The sequence below is a fragment of the Callionymus lyra genome, chromosome 4, assembly GCF_982586985.1.
Source record: "Callionymus lyra chromosome 4, fCalLyr1.hap1.1, whole genome shotgun sequence".
NCBI lineage: Eukaryota > Metazoa > Chordata > Actinopteri > Syngnathiformes > Callionymidae > Callionymus > Callionymus lyra.
In genome coordinates, this window is record NC_141821.1 from 7338348 (window position 1) to 7359770 (window position 21423).

The window sequence follows — 21423 nt, forward strand, 5'->3', positions numbered from 1 at the left end:
GGGATGGACTGCTCAATGGAATGATGGCTCTGTGTCTGGCTGCAGTGCTGAATAAGAACCTGGGGTTATTTACTTCTATAACTGATGAGTAATAGCTGGCTCTGGCTTTCAGAAGAGCTGCCCTGTATATTTTAACTTAGCTTGCAGTCCTGGTAGAATTCATAATTTTTTGTTGAACCATTTCTTCTTTAGTTGTCGATAATTCTGTTTAAACTTAAGCGTGTCCTGAGTATACCAGGGAGCAGAACTTTTGAGTTAGTGGTGCAATTAAGTTAGGCTTGTTATATTGCGAGTCTGTAATGCTGTCAACTATGTTATCAATGTCATGTGACTATGTGTGGAGTTTCCTGACACACTGAGACTAGGAATTTTACTGAGAACTGAAGGAATTGCTTCCTTAAATTTGGCTATGACACTTTCAGACTTTTAAAAGCTTCTGCTCTGTAGTGCTGGGTCAGTTAAGATCAAATCAAAAGTTATTAATTGATGGTCAGACAAAACGATTGTTTTTAATTTCCAGTCCGTTTGCTAGGACAAGATCTAATGTGTGGCTGAAACAACGAGTAGGTTCATGTACATACTGTGAGAAGCCAAATGTATATCCATATCCACATGGATGTTGAAGTCACCAGCAATGATCACTTGATCTGATTTAAGCACCAGATATTCCAACATATGCGGAAGCACAGATGTATACGTCTTTATTTTTGTGCAGAGATTTTGGGATCAAGCTCGAAGGACCAATTTGTCAGGTTAGAAATTAGATCTTGATCAAAAGACACACATTTAATTGTACAATACAATTAGAGAAAGACCAGCAGAGTTTCCAGTTCTGTTGAGGTTGAGAGTTGAGGTTGCTGTTTTATCTGCATCCCAGTTTCACAAGTCGTTAATTATGTTACTTCCATGGTCTTCCTAAAACAAAAGCTTCAAACAAATCTATTACCCTCAAGGTAAAGGGGTGGATTACTCTTCAGTCCAGTTCCTTGCACAGAGACATCTTAGCTTAAAACTTAAATTCATCCTTCACACATTCAACAGAAAACAATATACAATTTTATTAATGCAAAATGTGGTTAAGTAAAATGAGTGATACAAATACTTAAGTACAACATTTTCCCATTACTTTTATTCTGCACTGACAACAATAAACTAACATGTTGTATTTACAACATTGTCAATAAATGTTTTTTCTCACTCGTGAATACTTATTTGTTTCTTTAGAGCCCAACTCTGTTCAAAGGACTTATCACACTGAGAGCAGGTATACAGTCTTTCTCCTGTGTGAGTTCTCATGTGTGACTTCAGATGCCCACTCTGACTAAAAGATTTACCACACTGAGAGCAGATAAAGGGTTTTCTCATGTGTGAGTTGTCATGTGTTTCCTAATTTGATAACACCAAAATAAAACATATACCACTCTGTGAGCGTATAAAAGGTTTTTCTCAATTGTGAGTTCTCAGGCGTTTTCTCAAACAACCTCCACTTGCATAATAAATACCACACTGCAGGCAAATGAAAGATTATCCTCCATTGTGTCTTCTCATGTGTAACTTCAAACTCCCTCTATGAGTAAATGATTTACCACACTGAGAGCAGATGAAAGGTTTTTCTCCAGTGTGTATTCTCATGTGTACCTTCAAACTCCCTCTCTGAGTAAATGATTTACCACACTGAGAGCAGGTGAAAGGGTTTTCTCCAGTGTGAGTTTTCATGTGCATCTTCAAACTCTCTCTCCGAGTATAGGATTTATCACACTGAGAGCAGGTGAAAGGTTTTTCTACTGTATGAATTATCATGTGAGACTTCAGTCTCTTTCTCTTTACAAATCCTTTTCCACAAATTGAACAACTTAAAGGTCCCAGAGAGCAGACCTTTGTGTGCTCAGCCAGTCCAGATTTTGAAGAACATTTCTTCCCACATCCAGAGCAGATCAGTGATTTGTGATCTTCATCTTTCTTCTCACTGACATGAACTTTTGGATTCTCCACAGAGTTTGAACCTGACTGAGTGTTACTGGTTTCTCTCCAGTCTTCACTGTCATCAGTGTCAGATTCAGAACACAGCCCCCCCTTGTGGTCAGGATGGAGAGGTGTATGCAAGTAGCTGGCTGGTTCTGGTCCTCCACAGTTGTCTCCATCATCTTCTGCCTTCATTTGTGGAGTCAGGTTGTTGGTGTCGTCATCATATTCATTCTTCACATCAACAGGAGTGTGGAAGAACTGGGACGGAATTTTTTCTTCTCGTATATTTTCCGCCTCTTCTTCTTTGATGAGTTCATGTTCATGTTCCTCCTTAATCAGACTGAAGCTGCACTTCTGTTCCTCAACTTCTTCTTTGATCACCAGCAGCTGATGAACATCTGCAGCGACACAAACACACCTGAGTCACTGACCAATCAAATATTGATGAACTCTTGTTGGTGTTGTATCAGTAGCAATGTATATATTTGCAAGTCACAAGTCAGTGATTAGGGCGCACTGTGGTGCAGTGGTCGCCTCGCAGCAAGAAGGTTGCTGGTTCGCTTCCAGGCCGAGCCAATTTGTGACCTTTTCTGTGTGGAGTTTGTATGTTCTCCCCGTGTTGGGTGGGTTTACTCTGGGAACCCTGGTTTCCTCCCACAGTCCAAAAACATACAGATGTTAATTGAGAACTTTTGGAAATTATCCATAGGTATGAGTGTGTGTGTGAATGGTTGTCTGTCTTTGTGTGTCCTGCGACAGACTGTCCAGGGTGTCCCCTGCCTCTTGCCCTATGATACTGGGATAGGCTCCAGTCTCCCCACAACCCTGGTAAGGAAAATTCATTGATTAAATTTTACAGTTATTACTCATCTCGTAATACTGTCATGTTATATCATTTATCACTGCTAGGAAAGTCTCTAAAATGTATCCTCGGTATTCTCCCAGTCGGTCATGCCATGAACACCTCAGGAAGAAGAGATGATCCCTGTGTAATATCCGTGTTAAAAATAATCATTGAATTGTATTTTTACGTACACACAGACACTTTATTGATCCTCAAAGGAAAAACTATCCATCTATCTACTAATGTAATAAGATCAGGTCTTATATATTTAGAGTTTAATTCTCAAAAAAAACTATTTTAGTGCCAAAGAATACATGTGACAAAATAATACAATATCTACTGCCTTTTATTTGGCAGTTTTTCTTTATAACATGTTTGAGTTCACTGACAAAAACAAACCTGCTAAGGTAATGGTGTTCCCAGATGTGGAAAAGTAGCTCTGAGGAGTAAAAAATATTGAATGATTGAAATTAAAATATAACAAATATTGAATAATGGGAATGAATTCAAACTTTCAATATTTGAGAAAAATAAATTCAACCATTCAATATTCTGATGGCATTGATTTACTTCCATAACTGTCCCCCTCGCGATCTATCAAAGATATTATTTTACCTCTTTGTCTGTCAAGTGGGGTGGTGTTAAAGGTCAACTAATGATAAACTCCAACTCTCCTGACATGTCGCAAATGTTCTTCTCTCCAAGATGCAGTAAGTTCCTCATCATGACCATTTTTTCAATGTATTACTTTATAAAGTTGTTCTGAAATGTGGACGAACTAGAGGTTACGAGAGTCCATTATGATGTAATCACACCCCGCTTTGTTTATCAGTCCCTTGGAGGGGTACACTTCAGGGATAGATGAAGTAGAGTAGAGGTGGTGATGGTAAACAAGATTCAATCTTTCTTTTTATATTAAATTATTTAGATTAAAATCGTATCAAAACTGTAAAGAGGGTTGAGAATCTTATCAGGTCCTTCCTCGTCCTCTCTTGTCCACATCCACACCTCTCCTGTCATTCAAGTCAGAATAAGGTTGTAATAAACAATAATAGACTGTAGCTCTATTAATTTCACGTGTTATGTGTTATAAAGTTACAGTATCTCTGTCACATTGTGTCGTGATTCATAAATGCAGCCATTATATTGTTGTATTGAAAAACTAAAACAATGAAAGTAATGAAAAAGTTTTATAAAACTAGTGAAAAACATTACAATTTAAAGACATTAATAATGTAAAGTAACGTATTAATTTGAAATGAGAGATAAAAGTAAAATAAATAATACATGATCAACTTTAACGTAACTTTCCACTGATGCAAATATAGTTCAGTCATATAATATACTTTACTACTTCTACTATACTACAAGGATCAAGAGGCTACAAGGATCCACACTGAGTCATATTGATGACATGACCACCTTGAATAGAAATATAAGTGTGTACCTGGATTCATGGTCTCCATCTCCAGCAGGATTCTCCTCCGTTTGGAGCTGCTTCGGTGTGTTCTGGTGAGAGAAAATGGAGGAGAGTGAAGATCCTTTGTTTACCACTGAGTCACGTGGTTTTCTTCTTCTGACGTCGTTGTTAGTCTTGAGTTTACTCTGTCGCCATCTCGCGGCTGAAATATGTACTTCAACACAGTCAAGAGTATTTATACTGTCGAGAGACAGAAACATTTTAAATTAAAATTCCATTAAATAATAGTTTGAAATAAATGAACTTTAAATTAGTAAAACAAATAAAAGTTTTTAAAAGGATATAAAAGTATGAATCACAGACTAAAGTGTTCGCAGGAGCAGGAACCCTCTGTAACAAATGGTTTAAGCAGTAGTGAAACAGAAGAAATCTCAAGTTGAATATACATCATGGATTGATTTATAAATTTAAGTTAAACATACATCATTTCGTAATGTCAAAATATGATCATGTATAAATGGTTATAATGCATTAACAAATGTATTTTGTATTTATTATTCATTTACATATACAAATAATACTTATTTACTATTTTCCTCTCCTTGTGTGTTATTTTTCCAGTATATATTAATCCCTTAAATCATTTGTTTTTAAGTTAGATAAAGAAATGTTTTGAAAAAAAAACTCATATATAAAAGAATAAAATTGCAACTTATTTAGATTAATAAATGTCACGACCTAATGACGGTCTTTGTGACGTCAATTCTTTTCCGCATGCACCCCACGTTTTATGAACACAATCCTGTACTGACTCCGCCCTTTTCTCCACTTTCTTCTCCCTGACCAGTAGACATTTCTTTGTTTTCGTTTACCCACAACCCATTACCAACGACAACTGGCACCTTTGCTCTGGAGGTTAGTCGTACACTTATTTATCCCAAGACAATACGTTTATTAGAAAGAGTTTTAAATTTGTTAATAATCATGATGTATCTCAGCACAGTGATTTATTATTATTCTTTTCTAATCAATCAGTACATGCTTTTTGTTTTCTTTTGGGATGGATGGATGGATGGATGGATGGATGGATGGATGGATGGATGGATGGAAGCCATGACATGCATGGAGACATATGGAGTCATGCAATTTTAAAAAAGTCATTTTAGTAAGACAGAGGTTTATATTTGTGTTTCTAGGTGTACTACTGCCGCTCAGTGTCGCTCGCCTACATCGAACACGAGTGCCTGCGCAGGTTCAACTACGCTGTCTCGGCCGAGGACACACCTGAGGGTCTCAAACCAGTCCTCCGAAAACTGTGTGCCCTGTATGGACTGTGGAGTCTTAGCAACCACATGGCGACACTGTACCAGGGTACGTAAGATTAGCCACCTTACAAGTACATGGGTTTAGGGGGGTGTATGGGCAAGGATCTCTCGTCACAATGAAATTACTTATGTAAGTGACTGTATCCTCTTGTCCTCAGTCTCTGCTGGGATCTCGCAGGATTTCCTCTTTTCTTTAGCTGAGGAGTTAGTAATGACTGCTTCCATCTAGCGTCCAGAAGTTTAATTGAAAGACAAAAATGAACAAACGTGGTGAATATTTGCATGTTAATTGTAAATATATTTGATTATAAACACATTTTATTGAAATTTGAATCATAAAAGAACTTTGATAAAATATGGGAGCCAGAAATAAATAAATGCTGGTAAATATCGATACAGTGTTGTAATGCCATGATCCTGAAAAGACATCGGGATGAATGTGACCCATTTATTCTGGACCCTGAAGTAGTTTCTCCTGCTGCACATTGTCATCAACACTATCTTAATATTCAATACTGAAGTTCATTTAAAGGGTTTGACATGTATATAATGTACCACGATTACTCTCTTAGTTCAGTAAAAGAGAAAGTACGAACATAATATTTTTGATTATTGGCTAGAACATTGTTTAAAAATCATGAAAGACCACAGAAGGTGGCGCCCTTAGTTAAAAAAGATGGTGTGAGGTTTTGAGAACTAGTTGTTCAAAGCAATAGATTTTGAAGCAAAGAGTGACATCTAGTGGACTCTGAAGATAACGATACTGTTTCATGAAGCTTCATCGACCCATCACTAGTTGCATATGACATTACCAAAATTCTTTCAATCTATAGAAACTCGTTAACTGAAAAAGTTCATCACACCTTCGACCATCTCTGGTCATGTCCATCTAATTTTGTTACTGTGGTTCCATGCTGATGAAGCTTCATGAAACAGTGTCATATTTGTAAGAGATCAGTAAGTGGCGCCCTCAGTTGAAAAAGGGTTGTGAGGTTCCCAAGAATATCTGTTTAACAGAATTCGACTAAAAGGGGCACAGAAGGTGACATCTTGTGGACTAAAGCTTCATGAAGTCCAAGACGAGTGCAGTGAAGTCGATTCATCAAAAGTATCTTTGATGAGCATCTTCTTTTCTCAGCTGAAGGACGACTCGGTAGCTCTGGTGGATAGTATTGCTCCGCCGGATTTCATCCTCAACTCCGCGATAGGCAAAGCTGATGGACAGGTGAGACCTGTGCAGTGACCCCAACACACACACTGCCTGGCGTGATAATGATGATGAACGTTCTCTCTCTTTCAGCTCTACAAGAACATCTGGTCCACTATGATGCAAGCCCCTCACGTGCTCGAGCGCGCCACCTGGTGGAAAGAGTTCTGCTCTGACAAACCTGTCATTGGCGCCAAACTATAGACGATTCTCTCAGATAGTGTCTAAGTCATCAATTATTTGGTTAATTTATCATCAAACGTTCAACTTTGGCGTTCTTTCATGTGACCAACATCTCAAACTTTAGCTGCCATAGAAACGCTGTATTTTTCTCTCACACTTCAAATGATGATGGTACCTATTATAAAACTAATTTTCCTCTCACCCTCATGTCGACTAAGGGTTGGGATTATTTTCAGAGTAATCTGTTCCTTTTAAGAGTTATAGGTATAAAGTTTTGTTCATTTTAATGTAGCAACTGTTGTCTTCACCTTTATGACAGTCGTAAACATCCAAATACCTCTATACTGCTCGTATGTAACGTCCCTTTTGTATTGAGGTGCTCACGATAATTACTCTGAGTACGTTCTGTCTTTATTGTTATTCGTTTAATTTCTGCTACAAACGAGCTTGAAATATAGATACATTTCATTTTTTATGGAACAATTCTTCTCATGGAGGCTTCAAAATACAAGGACGGGAGGCTCCGAGATATTACTCCACCAGGCTCCATAGCCAGAAGCCTTTAAATACTATAGTACATACGCCTTTTTAATCCAGGGCACTCTTTAGTCTGAAAAATACATTAATGATCCGACTGTTAAGAATATTGTCAACGTCAAACTATCGTATCTGTCCAACAAATCTTGTACAGCTGATGAAAGAAGTTTTAAATGGTGCTGATGAAGCTTCATGAAACGATTCAGAGAGATCAGCAGGTGGTTCATAAGTGACGTGCAGTTCCATAGAATATCCGTTCAAAGCAATATAGTGTAGAACAGGGAGTGATGTCGAGGTGACTCTGAAAATAAGGCTTCATTAAGTTTAATCACGTTTTTTATACAATATCTAAAGGACTTTTACAAAACTTATTTAATGATCCGTCCTTCACATACATTTACCTCTGGAGGTCCAGGGGTCAAGCTGTGTTTTGGACCACTCTTGCAAGCTAGAACCTCAGTGCCTTATCACTTGTGAACACATTATTGATACGTTGACCATGCATCTGTACCAACTATTAATTCTATTATTAATAAAGTATTTTGATCAATAAACCTGCCTGGTGTTTGTTGTTTGAATGAAGTTCAAATCCTGGTTTTAATTCTTTGTTGTTCTCTGTGTTAGAAATACTTGTCTTTTAATATTATAAACATAACAAATTACTGAATTAAGTTGTAGTATGATAATAAAATGGTGATCAAAAGTAATTTTTGCTGGTTTTCCCTATTCATACGTTTGAAAGAGACCTAGAAACGAACTTTTGCGTATATAAGATTTTCTGCCATTTAGGTTAGGTTAGGTAGAACTTTATTGATCCCTCAGGAGGTCTCCTTCGGGAAATTGATTTTTACAATCAGACACAGCAATACAGAAATTATTCATGAAAATAAAATAAGAACAAGAACAAAGAGACATAAAGAGAAATTGTTTTGCTATTCTTTCATCTTAAAAAAAAAAAAAAAAATCAAACTGCGTTCTAATATATTATAGAAAATCAATTGAATCGCAGTCCAGTTTACCGATGATATTTTATGATTAATGATAGAAAATATATGTGCGTATTTCCACATGCTTTTATTTTGAAACGGCCCGTCCGCGTCATCTCCAGCTTGTTGTTGAAGTCGCTCACAAGTTCGAAACCACTTCAGGTAACTCGGTTCTGCGTCGACTGACTTTTTCTTCCTTCCTTCTCCCTCTTAATATATCAACATTTTCAACAAGTTTCCAAAAGCTTTGCGACTGTCGACGTCATTGAGGTTTGTTTGACCGTTTTCTTTAATTTCGTGTGAATTATAAAATGGTTCCTTGTCGACACTGAAGGATTAATATTGTAAATATTGTAAATGTTTTTTGCTAATTTTACCCGAGTATTTTTGTAAGTAATATGTATGTAAGCCTGTGTCTGTATAAAATATGTATTTAGTTTTTGTTTGAATTGTTAAAAATGAACCTTAACTTGAATTTATCAGGGGAAAACGCATGAACAGTTATTCCATATACTGTATATATAAAACAATAATACACATCATAGACAGGACACGTTTGATTATATATATTTGATAATACACGATTTGGCTCAATTCGGTGTCGACGACAAATCTACTAGCTTTCGATTCACCACGTGCTCTCCTTGCTAGCATGTTACCTGACATGAACAGTTGAGCGACTAATTGAACATTTTAGCGACTAATTCAACATTTTATTAACATTTTAGTTGAACTAGAAGGATTTTTTATTTAAATTAATTTAATAAACATTGAATACAGGTGTTACAGAGATGAAAACGACCAAGTTATTATTCATTCCTGGACTTTTATTACTATAATGCTTGACTTTGACTCAAAGACCTTCAACATCAAATAGAATCATCATAGTTTCTGCTCTGTATTCACTTGATTCATGAGTGTTTACAACAATACTGGTAAATGGTAAGTAGTAAAACGCAAAAACTAAGTTGAGAGCAGCAGATTTTGATCATAAAATTGGTCTCACTTGTGTCGTTTTTTTCATTGCAGAAATATAACTGCCATGTGCATCGAGACTACGATCATCTAAGGAGACGCTTGATTTCGGAAAGACAAGACCAAGACAGGACGGGATCGAACTTCCAGGTGAAACAAGTGTGTACCGAATTTTTCTGACTATAAGCCGCAGTAAAAATCCTTTAATTTTGTTCGGAATCGACAGTGCATCTGATAATCCTGTGCACCTTGAGTATTAATTCACCTCAATCTGATTGTGTGTGATTCATGCTGCTCAAAAATCGCTCCAAATGTTCTAAGTAAGACTTTGGTAAACTACGTAGCCACACCACAAGTCTCCGCAGTAGGTTGGTCCCTAAATACTTATAAATATTATACATTCCAAATGTGCTGATGACCAGAGATAAAACGATGTTTTGTGTGTAAATCAATAAATGATTATATGTTCATTTTCAGACAGTGCTGTTGAGCAGCCTTTAGTTATAAAAACTTCAGGGTTCCTGCCAGAATTTTTTCAGAGCCTAGACTGACCTGTGGATGTCGCAGCTGTACGGCGGGCGATCAGGGGGCTCTGGGGGTTTGGATAAAGAAAACGATGCGATATTTCCCTTATTTCCACACCTCGGAGCCGACGCCATCTTAGCAAAATATCACTACTAACGCTCAGTTTCGCAGGAGTTGCATAGGTTTCCTGGGAAACTGAGCGACATCATAGAGGAGCCGGCGGCGCGTCGAGATATCGCATCAATTTCCGTGAAGATTATTGTTACGCCCCCTGCTGGCTCTCGTTACAGGCCGTAGCATAGTGCAGCGAGTCGAGTGAGTGAGGGTGTATTCTAGGACTGCACGATTCTGAACAAAATGAGAATCACAATTTTTTTTCGGTGAATTTAGATCACGATTTATTTTCCCAATTTAAATATTTATTGAACAAAAACTTTTTTCTTCTTCTTATCTACACAACCTTTGCTTAATTTTAACGATAGTCCCTTTGAACAATATTTATGCTTAACATGTGTGAAGGTGATGATAGAGGTAGATGTTTCTTGAAATGTTATCCACAATTGATAACAAAACACAACATGATAGTTGACCATGGCAGAACATTCACGAAAACCTAGAACATGGTCATTTTTATGCCGCCAGCTTGACGGGTACGGAGATGCAAGACGTCTGGTTGGTTGACCGTGGTTCTTTTTATGGTGACGTTTTCAGTTGGTAATAATAATAATAATATAAGTTTGTGGAGTTACCTCGCGGTGCTGCTACTGAAGCATAACACTGTCTGCAAGTTACGTCGTTTTGGTTTGTATCGCCTTCTTTGAATCCAAAAAACTTCCACACAGCACTTTGAACCTGTGGAGAAGACGGGCAAAACAGAAACAACAAACAAACCCCACACATTGTTGAGATTTTTCATTGACAAAATTAAATTGATCAAAGAGAAAATCTCTCCCCCTTTGTTTGGAACCCCTAATGTCTCTGAGCCCCTCTCCTCCTCTTGGTCCTCCTTCACTCTTGTATCTTTGGGTGATATTTCGGCACTAGTGAACAAGATGAAACCCTCCTCTTGCTCAGATGACGTCCTTCCTTGTAGGCTTTTTATCAAAGTATTTGATGTAATTGGCCCCTGGGTTACCAATATGGTGAACCTCTCCCTTTCCACAGGGTTTTTTCCCAATGCATTTAAACATGCCATTGTGGAGCCTCTGCTCAAAAAACCAGGCTTAGACCCAACTGACCTCAGTAATTTCAGGCCTATTTCTAAGCTCCCTTTCTTGTCCAAGATCTTGGAGAAGGTGGTGTCTGAGCAGCTGTCTTTGTTCCTGGATCAGAGCGACATTCATGAGAAGTTTCAGCCTGGCTTCCGTAAACATCACTCTACGGAGACAGCTTTACTGAAAGTGTCCAGTGACATCATGATGTCGGCTGACTCTGGTAAATTCACTGTTCTGGTTCTCTTGGATCTGTCCTCAGCCTTTGACACAGTTGATCACCAGATCCTGCTGAGAAGACTGAGGGATGAAGTGGGACTGTCTGGGTCTGTGTTAGAATGGTTCTCATCTTACCTTTCTGGGCACAGTTTTAGTGTATCTGCCAATCAAATGAGGTCTGAATCGGCAGATCTGTTGTGTGGAGTCCCTCAAGGTTCTGTTCTGGGTCATTATTGTTTTTGCTGTACTTGATTCCCCTCTGTAAAATCATTCAGAGATTTCCAGATGTTTCTTATCACATTTTTGCTGATGCCATACAGCTCTACTGCTCTTTTGATCCAACTGAGCCCCAGAGGCTGAACAGCTTAGTCAATTGTTTGCTAGAAATCAAACAATGGCTGAGTGAAAACACTTTACAGCTAAATGTGGACAAAACTGAAACTCTGGTGATTGCTCCTGATGATAAGGTTCCAGGGTTGAGTCAGTACTTGGGTGACTTAGGTCAGTCTGTCAAACTGAGCCTGAGAAACCTGGGTGTTGTATTTGATAAAGACATGTCTCTTGTTCGACATTGCAGAAAACTGACCATAAACTGTTTCCTTCAACTGAGAAAAATCTCTAAACTTAGGAAAATGTAGTCGGAACATGATCTGGAGCTTGTAATCCATGCGTTTGTTTCTTCTCGTCTGGACTATTGTAACAGTTTGTTTTCATGTCTTAACAAGAAGGAGCTGTCTCGTCTGCAGTTGATTCAGAACTCTGCAGCGAGAATTCTGACCCGCTCAAGTAGAAGAACTCACATCTTTCCGGTCCTTAAAACTCTTCACTGGCTTCCAGTTTCTTTCAGGATCAACTTTAAAATTCTGGTTCTTACTTTCAGAGCTATTCATGGTCAGGCTCCTCCTTACATCACTGATCTGATCCAGCCTTACACCCCAGCTCGGGCTCTGAGGTCTGTGGATCAGAATCTACTTATGGTTCCACGCACACGGCTCAGGACCAGAGGAGAGAAATCTTTTCAGGCTGTTGCTCCTAAGCTTTGGAACGATCTTCCTCTCTCTTTGCACTTGATGGAGTCTACTGACTCCTTTAAGAAACATCTTAAGACGTTTCTATTTGTTCAGGCTTTTCCTTGAATTTCTGGAACTCCTGTGTTGTTCTCAGTATTTTTGAGTATTGTTTTGATTGTTTAAGCGCTTTGTGACCCTGGTCTCGAAAAGCGCTATATAAATAAATATTACTTACTTACTTATTTACACAAAACAAAAAAGCCCACCCTCTAGAAAGAAAAATAACAAATAAACAAACCCAACACGAAACAATTATGTAAGAGTCTTGTCAACTGCAATACAATATCCTTGTACACGCACACATAACAGTTTATAAATGAACTGATGCTAACAACTTAGCTCATTAGCATGTGGCAAAGACGGACAGGTTTAAACTTCTTTGGCAGTTCCTCGATCTTATAAAGGCGCTGAAAACAACTGAGACCAGATGAAAGGTACTTATGTTGCTTTAGCAGACAGAGACGTAAACGACAACGAAACATAGAAGTACAATTTGAAAACTTTTCAGATCATGACGCATTATCACGGCGGTACGATTAAGACATGAGTCATAAAAGGGAAAACGTAGGTGGCCCCTACGCTGAAAAATGTCCGGCAAAAACCCTGAACATGTTTTCATATTTTGTTTGCTTTTTAAGGTTTTCTGTGACTCTGGGCTGCAGTCTCTGTTGTTAATGGTCAGTGTCATCCAACTGATACTGTAAAGGAAAAATTAAACTTTTTTATTTCAAGTGGCATGAGCTCATCAACACTCAGGAAGCATCTCATAATGTAACAGTACACAACTGTTCTCGTCATATATTAGTAACATCTGCACAGTGAGTGTAGCTGTAGTGAAGTGTCTCTCTCGCTCAAATAACAGAACGTTTGTTCGTTGTTAGTTTAACGTGACATACGTTAACCTTTTTTGGTCTAAAACAACCTGAACTTGGATTGAATCCATTTAGCTGTCTTTTTTTTTAATCACACACCGTTTTCTCGTCCTACGGATCCAAAAACCTGGCTACTTACTTGACTGCAGGAGCCTGGATGTAACCGACCTCTATCAGAAGGTAAAAAATTATACATTCGTAAATACTTATAAACTGTGAGTAAATAACGCCAAAATATCTCCTCAGATTGAGAAGTGCCCTTTGCAGACCCGTGGACAAACTGTCCTGTTCGGAGGATCCACTGCCTGCTCTTGTGGCTTTCACGCCTCTAAAGTAATCTTTTTATTCATATAACATAAACACATGAGATTACATTGTGAGCTGAACATCAGCATGACGGTCATGTGTCGAATATTAGTTACTCTCAGCATTATGTTATGTTATAACACTATAACATTGCTGTCCTAATGCTACATTATTGCTGTTGTCAATCCAGTCGGGCCCTGCAACAACAACATCGGTGTCCCACGCTACCACCTCAACAGCAGTATCAGCTGGGACATCAAGAGAAGGAACCAGGCCCTCACAGACTGAGGCTTTGGCGACGCCACGGTCATTCTTGAGACCTCCTCCCAGTTTATCGTTGGTGAATAATAGTCTTTTTTTATTTCATTGTGCTCTTATCATTATGGTCTTGAAGTCTAATCAAATGTCAAACACCCATTCATAATAATATAGTTACACACCTATAATACATGCATCTGGTTTCTTTATCTCTGCCCACAGTTAGACACAACACTTGTGAAATTGTATGGAGCATCAATCATGATCTAATACATTTTTTTCTTTTTGTAGTTCACAAAGTCTCGCTTTGGAGGGTCCAAGTCAGCTCTACTAAAGCCTAATTTAGTGAGCCGCAGCCCAAGTCCTTCTCTTCCACCACCACCCAAGCTTCCTAGCTCTGCTCCACGCAGCCCTGCTCCACGCAGCCCTGCTCCACCCAGCCCTGCTCCACGCAGCCCTGCTCCACCCAGCCCTGCTCCACGCAGCCCTGCTCCACCCAGCCCTGCTCCACGCAGCCCTGCTCCACCCAGCCCTGCTCCTACCAAGGATGCTCCTAGTGACACCATCCGCCCTTAGTGGGCCCCCTCTAGGAGTCTTCCTCTGTGCCTCTCCTGCACCTGTACATGCACCTGCTCCAGCTCCGGTTAGAAGGGTGAACCGCAAGGAGGAGCACAACAGCTGTAAAAAATGTGGGCAGTTTAGGACAAAGGAGACTGGGCACAGTCAGTATCAGGGGAAAATTTACTGCCCTTCGACTGAGACTGTTCCTAAAGAGAAGTGGCTTGAGGATATTAAAAAAAAAGATATAATATGTATTGTATAAAAAATATTTGTTTTTTTTACTGGTTTTGGGTTGATGTGTACATTTTTCTTGTGTGTTTTACTAAATTAAACATATATATATATTGAAAAATCTGTTTGTGTTTTGCATGTTTCATCACATCACAAGAAAGAAAAGCAGAATATGTATCAACTTCCCTTAACATAACCAACATATTTTATTTAAATACAATGCCCATAGTTGATAAAAACTGTCAATAGCATAACAACGATCACTAAAAATGGGATAAATTCAGTTTCCTGAATATTTCCCTTTCCCCTCCTTTTTTTCTCTTTTTTTCCTCTTTTTTCCTCTTTTTTCTTCTTTTTTCTTCCTCCCCTTCTCCCCTCTTCTCTTCCTTCTTCCCCCCCCTTAACAGACTAACGTGCGCCATCTTTGGCTCAGTCGGTAGAGCATGAGACTCTTAATCTCAGGGTCGTGGGTTCGAGCCCCACATTGGGTGTAATTTTAACCCCACTGGACCCTTCAATTGTGCAAATGCCGTACGGGGGACTTTTTAGTGGATTACTTTGTCTTTGCGATTGGGAGCTTAAACTTAGGTGTCTCTGGATCCATGATCATTGGTCCCCCTGTCAAAATGTCTATTCCTTCAATAGTTTTGATCTGCTTAAAACTGACTATCTAAAAATTGGCATGATTAGTTGCAAAGGTATAAAGACTAAAGGTTGCACCAAGATTTGAACTCAGATCATAAGATCCAGAGTGCTAACCATTACACCATGGAACCATTAGTTTAACAGGTAGGTTAGGAAGTAGCAAGTTCATTTGATAGCAAAAGGATGTGTCTCCTGTCAAGGTTCATGAACCTTGTGGACCATAATCTCTATGTTGAACTTCTTTGTATTGAGATGAGGATCTCAAAACAGGCTGGCAGAGTAGATACCACGACTTATGATGGTGGCCCGCACTAGTCGTTTATTCGCTTGGGATAGTTCTCAATCTCCAAGAAGAGATGGCAGTTGTGAAGATTTGTAAAAACATGATAGAACCCTCCCCGTCGGGGAATCGAACCCCGGTCTTCCGCGTGACAGGCGGAGATACTGTCCACTATACTAACGAGGATTGGACTCTATTGTAAAGCACAGAAGTGCATCACAAAATCCGTCCTGGAATTATTTTCAGATGTGCCAAACCTAGCCTACCCAAGGACTTTCAGTGTAGAGGAAAAAGCAGTTTGCTGCTGCAATTAACTGCTTTGGGAGAAAGAAGACATGGACCAATAGAAAAACATTCTGGCAGGGCTAGTGGCGCAATGGATAACGAGTCTGACTACGGATCAGAAGTTTCTAGGTTCAACTCCTGGCTAGCTCGTACTCTCCATATTTTATTTGTCACAATGGTTTTTACCAACTTGCTGCTCTATTGCCCAGCTAGCTCAAAAGAACATTTGTTAATTCCCTACTATGCACCTTTTTGGCCTTTAATAGCAAGCAACATTAAGAGGGCAAAATGTATACGTCCTGGAATTTTTGTAGTGGCTTTGAAATAGCCTGGCTAGCTCATACGGTAGCGCACCAGATTCTTATTATCAGGGTCTGTTCGAGCCCCATGTTGGCTGCTGTTTGAAACCTCCCTGGACTACCTTCCTGCCCGGCTAGCTCAGTCGGTAGAGCATGAGACTCTTAATCTCAGGGTCGTGGGTTCGAGCCCCACGTTGGGTGTAATTTTAACCCCACTGGACCCTTCAATTGTGCAAATGCCCTACGGGGGACTTTTTAGTGGATTACTTTGTCTTTGCGATTGGGAGCTTAAATTTAGGTGTCTCTGGATCCATGATCAAGAGGTTGGGTCCCCCTGTCAAAATGTCTATTCCTTCAATAGTTTTGATCTGCTTAAAACTGACTATCTAAAAATTGGCATGATTAGTTGCAAAGGTATAAAGACTAAAGGTTGCACCAAGATTTGAACTCAGATCATAAGATCCAGAGTGCTAACCATTACACCATGGAACCATTAGTTTAACAGGTAGGTTAGGAAGTAGCAAGTTCATTTGATAGCAAAAGGATGTGTCTCCTGTCAAGGTTCATGAACCTTGTGGACCATAATCTCTATGTTGAACTTCTTTGTATTGAGATGAGGATCTCAAAACAGGCTGGCAGAGTAGATACCACGACTTATGATGGTGGCCCGCACTAGTCGTTTATTCACTTGGGATAGTTCTCAATCTCCAAGAAGAGATGGCAGTTGTGAAGATTTGTAAAAACATGATAGAACCCTCCCCGTCAGGGAATCGAACCCCGGTCTTCCGCGTGACAGGCGGAGATACTGTCCACTATACTAACGAGGATTGGACTCTATTGTAAAGCACAGAAGTGCATCACAAAATCCGTCCTGGAATTATTTTCAGATGTGCCAAACCTAGCCTACCCAAGGACTTTCAGTGTAGAGGAAAAAGCAGTTTGCTGCTGCAATTAACTGCTTTGGGAGAAAGAAGACATGGACCAATAGAAAAACATTCTGGCAGGGCTAGTGGCGCAATGGATAACGCGTCTGACTACGGATCAGAAGATTCTAGGTTCAACTCCTGGCTAGCTCGTACTCTCCATATTTTATTTGTCACAATGGTTTTTACCAACTTGCTGCTCTATTGCCCAGCTAGCTCAAAAGAACATTTGTTAATTCCCTACTATGCACCTTTTTGGCCTTTAATAGCAAGCAACATTAAGTGGGCAAAATGTATACGTCCTGGAATTTTTGTAGTGGCTTTGAAATAGCCTGGCTAGCTCATACGGTAGCGCACCAGATTCTTATTATCAGGGTCTGTTCGAGCCCCATGTTGGCTGCTGTTTGAAACCTCCCTGGACTACCTTCCTGCCCGGCTAGCTCAGTCGGTAGAGCATGAGACTCTTAATCTCAGGGTCGTGGGTTCGAGCCCCACGTTGGGCGTAATTTTAACCCCACTGGACCCTTCAATTGTGCAAATGCCCTACGGGGGACTTTTTAGTGGATTACTTTGTCTTTGCGATTGGGAGCTTAAACTTAGGTGTCTCTGGATCCATGATCAAGAGGTTGGGTCCCCCTGTCAAAATGTCTATTCCTTCAATAGTTTTGATCTGCTTAAAACTGACTATCTAAAAATTGGCATGATTAGTTGCAAAGGTATAAAGACTAAAGGTTGCACCAAGATTTGAACTCAGATCATAAGATCCAGAGTGCTAACCATTACACCATGGAACCATTAGTTTAACAGGTAGGTTAGGAAGTAGCAAGTTCATTTGATAGCAAAAGGATGTGTCTCCTGTCAAGGTTCATGAACCTTGTGGACCATAATCTCTATGTTGAACTTCTTTGTATTGAGATGAGGATCTCAAAACAGGCTGGCAGAGTAGATACCACGACTTATGATGGTGGCCCGCACTAGTCGTTTATTCACTTGGGATAGTTCTCAATCTCCAAGAAGAGATGGCAGTTGTGAAGATTTGTAAAAACATGATAGAACCCTCCCCGTCGGGGAATCGAACCCCGGTCTTCCGCGTGACAGGCGGAGATACTGTCCACTATACTAACGAGGATAGGACTCTATTGTAAAGCACAGAAGTGCATCACAAAATCCGTCCTGGAATTATTTTTCAGATGTGCCAAACCTAGCCTACCCAAGGACTTTCAGTGTAGAGGAAAAAGCAGTTTGCTGCTGCAATTAACTGCTTTGGGAGAAAGAAGACATGGACCAATAGAAAAACATTCTGGCAGGGCTAGTGGCGCAATGGATAACGCGTCTGACTACGGATCAGAAGATTCTAGGTTCAACTCCTGGCTAGCTCGTACTCTCCATATTTTATTTGTCACAATGGTTTTTACCAACTTGCTGCTCTATTGCCCAGCTAGCTCAAAAGAACATTTGTTAATTCCCTACTATGCACCTTTTTGGCCTTTAATAGCAAGCAACATTAAGAGGGCAAAATGTATACGTCCTGGAATTTTTGTAGTGGCTTTGAAATAGCCTGGCTTGCTCATACGGTAGCGCACCAGATTCTTATTATCAGGGTCTGTTCGAGCCCCATGTTGGCTGCTGTTTGAAACCTCCCTGGACTACCTTCCTGCCCGGCTAGCTCAGTCGGTAGAGCATGAGACTCTTAATCTCAGGGTCGTGGGTTCGAGCCCCACGTTGGGCGTAATTTTAACCCCACTGGACCCTTCAATTGTGCAAATGCCCTACGGGGGACTTTTTAGTAGATTACTTTGTCTTTGCGATTGGGAGCTTAAACTTAGGTGTCTCTGGATCCATGATCAAGAGGTTGGGTCCCCCTGTCAAAATGTCTATTCCTTCAATAGTTTTGATCTGCTTAAAACTGACTATCTAAAAATTGGCATGATTAGTTGCAAAGGTATAAAGACTAAAGGTTGCACCAAGATTTGAACTCAGATCATAAGATCCAGAGTGCTAACCATTACACCATGGAACCATTAGTTTAACAGGTAGGTTAGGAAGTAGCAAGTTCATTTGATAGCAAAAGGATGTGTCTCCTGTCAAGGTTCATGAACCTTGTGGACCATAATCTCTATGTTGAACTTCTTTGTATTGAGATGAGGATCTCAAAACAGGCTGGCAGAGTAGATACCACGACTTATGATGGTGGCCCGCACTAGTCGTTTATTCACTTGGGATAGTTCTCAATCTCCAAGAAGAGATGGCAGTTGTGAAGATTTGTAAAAACATGATAGAACCCTCCCCGTCGGGGAATCGAACCCCGGTCTTCCGCGTGACAGGCGGAGATACTGTCCACTATACTAACGAGGATAGGACTCTATTGTAAAGCACAGAAGTGCATCACAAAATCCGTCCTGGAATTATTTTTCAGATGTGCCAAACCTAGCCTACCCAAGGACTTTCAGTGTAGAGGAAAAAGCAGTTTGCTGCTGCAATTAACTGCTTTGGGAGAAAGAAGACATGGACCAATAGAAAAACATTCTGGCAGGGCTAGTGGCGCAATGGATAACGCGTCTGACTACGGATCAGAAGATTCTAGGTTCAACTCCTGGCTAGCTCGTACTCTCCATATTTTATTTGTCACAATGGTTTTTACCAACTTGCTGCTCTATTGCCCAGCTAGCTCAAAAGAACATTTGTTAATTCCCTACTATGCACCTTTTTGGCCTTTAATAGCAAGCAACATTAAGAGGGCAAAATGTATACGTCCTGGAATTTTTGTAGTGGCTTTGAAATAGCCTGGCTTGCTCATACGGTAGCGCACCAGATTCTTATTATCAGGGTCTGTTCGAGCCCCATGTTGGCTGCTGTTTGAAACCTCCCTGGACTACCTTCCTGCCCGGCTAGCTCAGTCGGTAGAGCATGAGACTCTTAATCTCAGGGTCGTGGGTTCGAGCCCCACGTTGGGCGTAATTTTAACCCCACTGGACCCTTCAATTGTGCAAATGCCCTACGGGGGACTTTTTAGTAGATTACTTTGTCTTTGCGATTGGGAGCTTAAACTTAGGTGTCTCTGGATCCATGATCAAGAGGTTGGGTCCCCCTGTCAAAATGTCTATTCCTTCAATAGTTTTGATCTGCTTAAAACTGACTATCTAAAAATTGGCATGATTAGTTGCAAAGGTATAAAGACTAAAGGTTGCACCAAGATTTGAACTCAGATCATAAGATCCAGAGTGCTAACCATTACACCATGGAACCATTAGTTTAACAGGTAGGTTAGGAAGTAGCAAGTTCATTTGATAGCAAAAGGATGTGTCTCCTGTCAAGGTTCATGAACCTTGTGGACCATAATCTCTATGTTGAACTTCTTTGTATTGAGATGAGGATCTCAAAACAGGCTGGCAGAGTAGATACCACGACTTATGATGGTAGCCCGCACTAGTCGTTTATTCACTTGGGATAGTTCTCAATCTCCAAGAAGAGATGGCAGTTGTGAAGATTTGTAAAAACATGATAGAACCCTCCCCGTCAGGGAATCGAACCCCGGTCTTCCGCGTGACAGGCGGAGATACTGTCCACTATACTAACGAGGATTGGACTCTATTGTAAAGCACAGAAGTGCATCACAAAATCCGTCCTGGAATTATTTTCAGATGTGCCAAACCTAGCCTACCAAAGGACTTTCAGTGTAGAGGAAAAAGCAGTTTGCTGCTGCAATTAACTGCTTTGGGAGAAAGAAGACATGGACCAATAGAAAAACATTCTGGCAGGGCTAGTGGCGCAATGGATAACGCGTCTGACTACGGATCAGAAGATTCTAGGTTCAACTCCTGGCTAGCTCGTACTCTCCATATTTTATTTGTCACAATGGTTTTTACCAACTTGCTGCTCTATTGCCCAGCTAGCTCAAAAGAACATTTGTTAATTCCCTACTATGCACCTTTTTGGCCTTTAATAGCAAGCAACATTAAGAGGGCAAAATGTATACGTCCTGGAATTTTTGTAGTGGCTTTGAAATAGCCTGGCTAGCTCATACGGTAGCGCACCAGATTCTTATTATCAGGGTCTGTTCGAGCCCCATGTTGGCTGCTGTTTGAAACCTCCCTGGACTACCTTCCTGCCCGGCTAGCTCAGTCGGTAGAGCATGAGACTCTTAATCTCAGGGTCGTGGGTTCGAGCCCCACGTTGGGCGTAATTTTAACCCCACTGGACCCTTCAATTGTGCAAATGCCCTACGGGGGACTTTTTAGTAGATTACTTTGTCTTTGCGATTGGGAGCTTAAACTTAGGTGTCTCTGGATCCATGAT

At 40.2% G+C, this 21423-nt stretch overlaps 1 protein-coding gene and 11 non-coding genes across 12 annotated transcripts; 8 read left to right on the plus strand and 4 right to left on the minus strand.

Annotated features, from left to right (window-relative positions):
* Positions 1 to 717: 717 nt before the first annotated feature.
* Positions 718 to 4307, minus strand: LOC148081174 (uncharacterized). Its single transcript, XM_087788599.1, has 2 exons — positions 4257 to 4307; positions 718 to 2363 (listed from the first exon to the last, which is right to left on the minus strand). The coding sequence occupies exons 1-2, from the start codon at positions 4273 to 4275 to the stop codon at positions 1525 to 1527; spliced, it is 858 nt and encodes a 285-aa protein (XP_087644725.1). The 5' UTR covers positions 4276 to 4307; the 3' UTR covers positions 718 to 1524.
* An 11427-nt stretch (positions 4308 to 15734) lies between these two features.
* trnad-guc (transfer RNA aspartic acid (anticodon GUC)) lies at positions 15735 to 15806 on the minus strand. The gene has a single exon. It is a non-coding gene; the product is annotated as a tRNA-Asp (tRNA).
* A 1401-nt stretch (positions 15807 to 17207) lies between these two features.
* On the plus strand, positions 17208 to 17280 carry trnar-acg (transfer RNA arginine (anticodon ACG)). Its single transcript has one exon. It is a non-coding gene; the product is annotated as a tRNA-Arg (tRNA).
* Positions 17281 to 17557: 277 nt separating this feature from the next.
* On the plus strand, positions 17558 to 17630 carry trnak-cuu (transfer RNA lysine (anticodon CUU)). Its single transcript has one exon. It is a non-coding gene; the product is annotated as a tRNA-Lys (tRNA).
* A 554-nt stretch (positions 17631 to 18184) lies between these two features.
* On the minus strand, positions 18185 to 18256 carry trnad-guc (transfer RNA aspartic acid (anticodon GUC)). Its single transcript has one exon. It is a non-coding gene; the product is annotated as a tRNA-Asp (tRNA).
* Positions 18257 to 18433: 177 nt separating this feature from the next.
* On the plus strand, positions 18434 to 18506 carry trnar-acg (transfer RNA arginine (anticodon ACG)). The gene has a single exon. It is a non-coding gene; the product is annotated as a tRNA-Arg (tRNA).
* A 277-nt stretch (positions 18507 to 18783) lies between these two features.
* On the plus strand, positions 18784 to 18856 carry trnak-cuu (transfer RNA lysine (anticodon CUU)). Its single transcript has one exon. It is a non-coding gene; the product is annotated as a tRNA-Lys (tRNA).
* Positions 18857 to 19410: 554 nt separating this feature from the next.
* Positions 19411 to 19482, minus strand: trnad-guc (transfer RNA aspartic acid (anticodon GUC)). The gene has a single exon. It is a non-coding gene; the product is annotated as a tRNA-Asp (tRNA).
* Positions 19483 to 19659: 177 nt separating this feature from the next.
* trnar-acg (transfer RNA arginine (anticodon ACG)) lies at positions 19660 to 19732 on the plus strand. The gene has a single exon. It is a non-coding gene; the product is annotated as a tRNA-Arg (tRNA).
* A 277-nt stretch (positions 19733 to 20009) lies between these two features.
* trnak-cuu (transfer RNA lysine (anticodon CUU)) lies at positions 20010 to 20082 on the plus strand. The gene has a single exon. It is a non-coding gene; the product is annotated as a tRNA-Lys (tRNA).
* An 802-nt stretch (positions 20083 to 20884) lies between these two features.
* Positions 20885 to 20957, plus strand: trnar-acg (transfer RNA arginine (anticodon ACG)). Its single transcript has one exon. It is a non-coding gene; the product is annotated as a tRNA-Arg (tRNA).
* Positions 20958 to 21234: 277 nt separating this feature from the next.
* trnak-cuu (transfer RNA lysine (anticodon CUU)) lies at positions 21235 to 21307 on the plus strand. Its single transcript has one exon. It is a non-coding gene; the product is annotated as a tRNA-Lys (tRNA).
* The last annotated feature ends 116 nt before the right edge of the window (positions 21308 to 21423 follow it).